This window comes from Elephas maximus, chromosome 1 (genome assembly GCF_024166365.1).
Source record: "Elephas maximus indicus isolate mEleMax1 chromosome 1, mEleMax1 primary haplotype, whole genome shotgun sequence".
NCBI classification, from domain to species: domain Eukaryota; kingdom Metazoa; phylum Chordata; class Mammalia; order Proboscidea; family Elephantidae; genus Elephas; species Elephas maximus.
Genome location: NC_064819.1, coordinates 103,101,644 through 103,110,331, shown reverse-complemented (window position 1 = coordinate 103,110,331; position 8,688 = coordinate 103,101,644). Strand labels below are relative to the sequence as shown.

General features: G+C 50.9%; 1 protein-coding gene across 1 annotated transcript in view; it reads left to right on the top strand.

The window, feature by feature from the left end:
* Positions 1-2,207: 2,207 nt before the first annotated feature.
* The window catches only part of KCNK5 (potassium two pore domain channel subfamily K member 5), a 49,012-nt gene continuing 42,531 nt past the window's right edge, over positions 2,208-8,688 (top strand). Inside the window, exon 1 of the mRNA XM_049891316.1 lies at positions 2,208-2,766. Within this exon, the coding sequence (XP_049747273.1) occupies positions 2,581-2,766 (186 nt within the window). The 5' untranslated portion in view covers positions 2,208-2,580. The remainder of the gene's footprint in view (positions 2,767-8,688) is intronic.

The following is an 8,688-nucleotide window of genomic DNA, read 5'->3' as shown; positions in this document are numbered from 1 at the left end:
GCACCTCAAATGCAGCCACTGTCAGTGGAGGCTTGGGTGTTGCTATAACGCTGAACAGGTTTCAGTGGAGTTTCCTGACTAAAACGGTTTAGGAAGAAAGAACTGGTGATCTAATTCTGAAAGTCAGCCAGCAAAAACCCTATGGATCACAACAGTCCGATCTACAGCTGATCACAGGGATGGTGTAGGACCAGGCAGTGTTTCGGTTGTGCAAGGGCTTGCTGCTAACGACAACAAGGGAAAGTTAACAGAGAGCAAGGATAAGGAGAGAGCAAGAAAGAGAATGGGGGCAGGGATGTGGAGAAATAGCTAAGTGGAAGGATACAGCAACTAGAAATTATAAAGCTTTAAATAAAAATCAATTTATCCCAAAGTCTTCTGCAGAATTTTTGAGAGGCAGTGAAGCCGAAATAGGAAGAGGCCCTTTATTTTCTTAGGAAGAGAACACAGACAGGAGGTGGGAGAGGAATGGCAGAGAATTTTCCAAACAAAGAGAGAGTCTGTGGCCCCCACCCCATGCTGGGCGGGTGAACTGTTCACACCACAGTCTCTGACTTTCTCACAATGGATGTGAGCCCCATTCAGAGAGGAGAACCTGGGAGAGAAGTCTGGGGAAGGCTCCACACCCGCTGAGGGATGAAGGGCGGGGCGCAGAGTTGCGATCAGGCCACAGCCTGTAGTGTAGGGTGGGTAGGTGGTCTGCGGGGGAGGGGTGGGTACAGAGAAGGATCTTTTGGGGAGAAAGGATGTAGTACTGCCTGGGGTTTACAGATACCTCTTTTTTTTTCATAAGTGGTAGCAAGATGAGGTGACTGAGAAATATCCTGGGAAGAGAGACGTGTGTTTGACAAATTCATTCACTGCACAAATGTTCATTGTCTACTCTGTACCAAGGAGCCCTGGAGCCACAGTTGGTAAGCGCTCCACCGCTAACTATAGGAGAAAAATGTAGCAGTCTACCTCCTTCAAGATTTACAACCTTGGAAACTGTGTGGGGCAGCTCTACTCTGTCCTACAGGGTCACTACGAGTGGCAATCGACTCCCAGGCAATGGATTTTTTTTTTTTTTTTTTTACCAAACGCTGTGGATACGTCAGTGAACTAAACAGAACCCTCGCCACCACTCCCTCAGCTGACATTCCAGTGTGTGTGTTGGGGGAGGGGGGAGTAAACAATATAAATAGAGTTATATAGTATATTGGAAGGACTTTAGTGCTAGGAAGAAAATAAAGTCAATTACGGGGATAAGGAGTGTTTGAGTCCATGGGTGGGGGACTTGCAATTTTAAATAGGCTTGAGAGTATGAAAGAGGTCAAGTGTTTCCTGTAGAGTTACAAAGTGTGTGTGTGTGTGTGTGTGTGTGTGTGTGTGTGTGTGTGTGTGTAGGGGGTGGTCTCAGACAGTGCTGCCCCTCACAGAGCCTTCCAGATGTTGCGGTCTCACCAGGGCAAGTTAGAATGGGAGGAGCCAGGCGTCTGTGGTTGAATTAGTTCCTGATATCCTCTCATTCCCTACAACTTCTCCAGCCCCCTTTTAGCCGGGATCAGGCTTGTAGGAAGGTGTGTCAGGCTGTTTGTGAGAAAGAAACAGAATCAAGCTTTCTTGGAAGAAACATTCCACGCCACTGCCATCCAGTGGATTCTGACTCAGCGACCCTATAAGACAGAGTAGAAGTGCCCAGAAGGGTTTCCATGGCTGTAAATCTTTATGGAAGCAGGCTGTCACATCTCTCCAGAGAAACAGCTGGTGGGTTGGAACCACCGACCTTTTGCTTAGCAGCTGAGTGCTTAACCACTACACCACCAAGGCTCCCTTGGAAGAACATCGGTAAATCAAAATTGAATCTACAATAAAAATAACAACAGAAATAAATTCCTGACCTCAGTAATAACGTACACAATCATTTTAGTTAATACGCTAACACTAATAACAACCCGAGTCCTAGAGATCGCAACCCCGGACATTGCGGGGCGCGGAGGTCTGGGCGGGACGCACAGCCTTCCCTGGCGGCAACTCCCAGGAGCACAGAGAGCGCCGGACCCCTTCCAGCGCGCACCTCGCGGGCCGGCCCCCGGGCCTGCGGGGGGCGGGACCGATGGGGCGGGGCCTGGACTGGGTGTGTGGGCGGGGTCTGGGCGGGGCCTGCGCGGGCCCCTCCCCGTCAGGGTCCGGAGCAGGCGGGCAGGGCGGGCAGAGCGCGCCGAGCGCTGGTTAAAGAGGCGCGTGGAGGCGAGCGCCACGCAGACGGCTAGTGGCGCGCGGAGGAGCGGTTCGCGCGTCTTCCTAGAGTTGAGTCCTGGGTTTTGGCCGCTCCTTGCGCCCCAGCGGTCACGGCGCCCTCTCGGTCCCCTTCTTGTCCGCCAGCCCCGGCCCACGGTAGCTGGGCCCCGCGCACTTGCCCGCGTTCAGGGGGCCAACTTGCCCGAGCACTTTGTCTGCGAGCGGCGCCGAGGGGGACGGGGCACTGCGCATGCGGAGCTCCAAATTCAAACAGCTGTTTCCAGAGGCTGAAAGGGTGGGCGGACCCGGGGCCGCAGGGGCTGGGGGAGGCTCTCTTCAGGCAGCGGCCTCTCGGGAGTCATGGTGGACCGGGGCCCTCTGCTCACCTCGGCCATTATCTTCTACCTGTCCATCGGGGCGGCGATCTTCGAGGTGCTCGAGGAGCCGCGCTGGAAGGAGGCCAAGAAAAACTACTACACACAGAAGGTGCAGCTGCTCAAGGAGTTCCCCTGCCTGGGCCAGGAGGGCCTGGACAAGATCCTGCAGGTGAGCCGCCGTCCGTGCCCCTGATACGCTTCCCTGAAGCTGGCTGAAGTTTAGCGGTGATGGAAGGAAGCACCCCTCAACTTTTGATGGCCCCCAGGCCCAGTGGGAGATGATGGGGTGACGGGGAGAGGCTGTCGTCCCAACATGGGTCAGGCTGCACGGATCTGTTCCTCTCCCGGGTACACGGGGGTCACGACGCATAGGGACTGATTGAATGAAGCCCAGCATGTCCGGAGAGAACTTGGGGTTGACCCCAGGTGAACTGAGCCTGGCCCCTGCGCTCGCTTGGTATGGTTGTGCGGGTACCTCCCTACTTGGAGGGAGGCTGTGGGGCGGATAAAGGCGTTTATCTTTCCTTGGAGACGCTCCCGGAGTCCGGGAGCCTAGCCGGTTGCCACCCCCTCGCGTCTCCACCTCCCCGCTCCGGGCCAGTGCCGCGCCCGCGCGGCTTTTCTCCTGGAACGTGAACCCGGCGGAATGCAGGAGGGTCTCCCAGCCCAAGCCTGGGCAAAGCCCCCTGCCTCCGAACAGCCGAGGAGAGGAGGCTGGGGGGGAGGGGGAACTGACTGAGCCCAAGGGTTGAGGGTTGGTGGCTGGAATGCTGGGGACGCTCTGAAGCTTCCGGGAAGGCTTATCTTGCGGAGACATCCCCTCTTGGAGTTAAACTTCGTCAAAGCAGCAGGTTAAACAAACGGACTTTTCTTGGGGAGTGGGGAGGTGGTGGGGGAGTTTCTCCTTGTTGGCATTGAGCTCCTTATCATCTCTGGGTGCATATCCTATCAGTGGCATTGACCTCACCCGGATAAACAGTGGGCTGACTTTCTGGCTTGCACTCTGCCAGTTTGGGGTCTTAGGCCCTCACCCAGTTTCGCAAGGGCTCTTATCCTCACAACCATCCTACTTTCCTTCTTGTGAAGTAGTGGCCTCTTCCCAGTGGAATGACCAGGACCTACCTGAGACCTGGTGAGGGCTCTAGATCGTGGAGTGGAGTCAGGGTAGATAGTTCAAGGTCTTACATTTTTCTTGGGATGAAAGACGTCAGAAAGTCTAAGGAGGAACAGCATTTAATCTACAGCAGCTCCCAAATACCTTATGCTTTATCTAGTTGTATCTTATTTTTTCCAGCCTCAGTTTCCCCATAGGTACAATGAGAATTAACCCGTCGGAATTAACCCGTGTTCATCGCACTTTCCTGTCCTGGACTTTTGTGAGGTTGAAAGCATTTGGAAAACATGAGGATGTCTTGCTGGGGTGGGAGGTTGGGAGGAGTAACTGAGCCCATGGGCTGAGGGTTGTCCTTGAGTTGATTCCCACTCATGGTGACCCCATGTGTGTGTCAGACTAGAACTGTGCTTCATAGGGGTTTCAACTGCTGATTTTTCAGAAGTAGATCACCAGGTCTTCCTTCTTAGGTGCCTTTGGGTGGGCTGGAATCGCCAAATGTCTGGCTCCCTTTTTTTCCTGAGTCTTTGGATGTTCACACAGATGCACATATAGGTGCCCACCAGCCACCTAGCTTTTAGAGACTTGCCCTCCAAGGCGACCAATGAGGAGTGGTCTAGACCAGGTTGGGGGTTGGGTTCTAATGGGAAGGGTGTCTTGTCCTGTAGCAGTTTCCAGGTTTAGGGCAGATGGGAGGTGATGGTGGGGAGCAGGAGCTTCAGAAGGCAGTTGGTTGGTTAAGCATCTATTAGCAGGAGAGCTGGAATGATGCAGGTTCCTTCTGACCCGAGTCTGCAGAGTGTGTGTGTTGAGGGGAGGGATCACTTTATAATTTCCCTTGAGGAAACAATTCCTCTGGAGAACGAGTTTTTGTTTAGTTTGTTCCAGGGCTTTGTTTAGAGGGGAAGAGGGCAGGCAGGGATGATAAAGCCTTGAGCTGCCCTCGAAGTGTTTCCTTCTTCGCTGCTCCTCTGCCGCCACTGCAGGGGAAGGAAGGAAAGAATTCAAGGCTAAATGTGGGAAAATAAACTTCAAAACACAAGGAGAAGGGAAAGGGTGGGGTGGGGTGGTGGGAGCTGAGGGGATAGGCAGCTGGGCGCAGCTGGTGACGGCAGCTTTGGAGGCTAGACGCTTCCGTAAGGTGTTTCAACAAAGAAAATGCCTCTTATTTTTGAGGTCCAGCTAAGACCATGGAAACCCTGGTGGCATAGTGGTTAAGTGCTACGGCTGCTAACCAAAAGGTCGGCAGTTCGAATCTGCCAGGCGCTCCTTGGAAACTCTATGGGGCAGTTCTACTCTGTCCTGTAGGGTCGTTATGAGTCAGAATCAACTCGATGGCAGTGGTTTTTGGCTAAGACCGTAAGCGGTTACCCTCTGAAAGTGGGCAGGTAACTTTTAGAAAAAGAATTTTGGCATCAGGCCTGTGTGATTTGGAGACCGTTAGGGACGAGTTCATGAACAAGGTCAACCCCATCCTCATTCCCAGCCAAAAAACTCTGAAAGTAACCTCAACCCTGCACAAGTCCTCTCCTTTCGTAAGAAAAACCCAAGAAATGAAAACTGACCGTTGGAAGCATTTTGGCAGATCAGTTTCCATCTGCAGAAGTCTGCTTTGCTCTGCTTTCAGATCTGTGACTCAGGGCGCTGCCTTAGGAAATTGGTTTAAGGAAAAGTGAAAACTCAGAAATCTTTCTTTCCCATCTGGCTACTTGGGCATTTTCCACCAGAGCTTCTGTGTTTTAGCTGGTTCTGAATCACATTGTAATCATAAAGGAGCCCTAGCTAGAAGAATTCCTGGGGTGGGGGTGGGGAGGTGGGCAGGATCTTGGAAGAGGGGTGCAGTCTGGGTTGGGTGTTTCTACCACGGGAAATTGTGTGTGCAATTGTGTGTGCACTTTCAAATGCGTAAGAAAGGGATTTAACGCACCTCTCCTTAAAAATACTCGCAGGGCCTCAGGTGCTTCCTGCCCCGCTCACACTGCAGTTGAACTGAATTTAAGCAGGTGGCAGAGGTTGACTTTAAAGTGCTCGGTGCCCCCTAACCTCAGACCACCTGGTCACCCTCTTGCCTGTCTTCAGAACCATCTTGTACCTTTGTTGTCAAGAGGTTGGTTTACCAAGGGTTTGGTGACTCCTCCAGCCTCTTCCTAACTTGGAGAGGCTCCCACAGTGAAGTTAGCATTTCTGGAGCACCTACTTTGTGCTGAGCATGGAGAGTGGTGTTATCTGCATTTTATAAGAGGGCACAGGCTGGTTTGCCGTCTGGCTTGGCCATTTACCCAAGTCATTTAACCTACCTCTCAGCCTCCTTTTCCTCATCTGTAAAACGAGGTTTTAGTGAGGCTCCAGTAAAGTAGATGTATTAGGCGAGATACATGCGGACACACCTTACAAAAGTGAGCAAGTCGGAATCGACTGGACGGCAACAGGTTTCAGTTTAGCATTGAGCAAGGCAGTTTGCTAAGTGCTTTACGTGCTTATTTCTGGTCCTCTTTACAGCAACCTTGTATTTTCAGATAAAGAAATTGAAGCACAGGGAAGGTACAGTGGCCATAATGACACCAAAACCAAACCCGTTGCTGTCTAGTTGATTCTGACTCATGATAACCCCACATATACAGAATAGACCTGCTCTATAGGCAGAAGGCAAACTCTGGGGTGTGAACCAGGCAGTCTGGCTCCTGAGCCTGCACCCTTATATGCCCTGCCCTCTCTCTTGGGGTTATGAAGTTGTATAATTGTTGTTCTGTAAGTGAACTTAGTGAGTTAGTTCGGGCTGGCCTCTGATCTGCTGGGAAATTCTGTTTTCTGTTTTCCCTAGAACAGGCATCTGCACACGGGCTTCTCCCTTGTGTTGCCTGGCTAACCCAGCACCGCCTCCACCAATGAAGCAACACACTTGTCTATCCCACCCTGATTCTCCTTCAGAAGGACAAAAAAAGCAAAGGGCTGGGCTGAAGGGGAGGAAAGAGAGCCCGCCTCTCAACCTCCTGCCGCTGGTGTGCAGTAGTAATAAGCAGGATGGATTTGAGCACCCACCCTGTGCCAGGCACTGTGAATAAGCACATTACGTACATCTCATTTTAATTTAATCCTGAAGACCACCTCGGGAAGTCAGGGTTGTTCCCTTTTAATAGATGAGGAAATTGAAGCTTGAAAAGGTGATGTAACTTTCCCCTCAGATCTGATAGTACAGAGTCAGCTTTCAAATCTTAAGTGTGTCATATTACAAAGCACATGTAGTTAGTCAACAATCATTTATTAAGCACCTGCTGTGTGCCAGGCACTGGGCCAGGCTCCGGGAACGCAAAGATGAATTAGACATAGTAGTGCTTAGGCTGTCCTCTGGGGAGACAGAATGAGTAAACCCAGCCTAACAAGGCAATGAGCGAGGGTCAGGACAGGTGTTCAGGAGGCATTCGGAATGAGGGTCCAGCCTGAGAAGACCTCAAGCCAGAGTGGGGTCTTGGAATTAGGACTTAGTTGGGAGGAAAAGGATCCTAACAGAGGGTATGGTGTTGCCCTTTCTCCTAGCCTGGGGAGGGAGACCATGGGTTTCTCGCCATGGCTCCTGAGGTTCCCTTGTGTCCTGGAAGTGGGGTGGAAGTGACTCCAGGCCTACCCCCCTGTAGCACCAGATCTAACTCTGGTTTTCCTAGACTGCTCACATAGCTGACCTGTTCTCAGAAGCCTCTCCAATCCTGCTGGCCTGCTTTCCTCCTAAGCTCCAGACTGCCCCCCAAAACGCAAACCCACTGGCCGCCAGCCAATTCTGATTCACAGTGACCCTATATGACAGAGGAGAACTGCCCCATAGGGTTTCCAAGGCTGTAAATCTTTACAGAAGCAGACTGCTACATCTTTCTCCTGTGGAACCGCGGGTGGGTTTGAACCACCAACCTTTCGCTTAGCAGTCAAATACTTAACCACTGCACCACCAAGGCTCTTCTTCCAGACTGCATTACTGTATTACTGTATTCCGAGGTTTTCCATGTGTGCCAGACGTCTCTCCTTTCTTGTTCCAGACCGTTCATACTGCTGTGTACATATTCCTGTCTACAGTAGTAGGCTCGTTCCAATTTCGAAGTCTGACATCTGTTATTAACACCACTCTTCTCAAAATCTGAAAAATAAAACCATAGTTTATGTGGTTAAATGACATCTGACCAAAATGCTTTAGAATGGGGGACAGTCACTGAATTTTCTAGAGAACTGAGGGTTAACATGAAAACCCCTTTTGTTTCAAGCGTTTTGCAAATCGTAAAAGGCACTGGTCCGCTTCACTGCCTTTGTAAGTAACGGGAGCACAGTGGATCTTTTGATTATCGAGGATCATGGAGGCCACCATGTCACTCGTTCGAGCTTGAATTCTCACTGTCTAGGATGGCAGAAGTGGAAAGTGGAAAAGTTGGGTTTTTTAGAGGAAATGAAAGAAGGAGGTCTCTTCCTAATGGTTCATTTTCCTATTTACGTTCTGCTCAAAGTTGAGGGCAGCCAAAGAGGGAAAAAAACAAAACTCCAAATCAATACATTCGCATTCATTAACTGCCCTGGTTGGAGCTTTAATAGTTAAAGTGTATTTTTATTGAATTGTTTTGAGAGTTTTACTAGAGCCCTTAGGATGAGTCGTTATCGACCTGACGACATGGGTTTGGTGGGGTGATTCAGATGGCGCGGTAAGAGGGAGGGGAATTATGGAGGTTAAGAATTATTAGCAAGTGTTGAAAGATTTCAGTGGGAGGGGGAGTTGTGTAGGAGGGGGTGCAAGGGAGATGATGACTGTTACTTTTAAGTATTTTCCTGGGGTTTTGCCCTATTTATAGCCTGGCGTTTAAAAGAAACACAATCCTCTGGTTTTGGATACAGTGCCTGGCTGGCCCTGACCCTGGGCCAAGGGCTTTCATCTTGAACTTGGCCGTTTGCAGTCTAATTGGGCTTAGCCTCTGAATTCTCTGTGTGTGTGTGTGTGTGTGTGCGTGT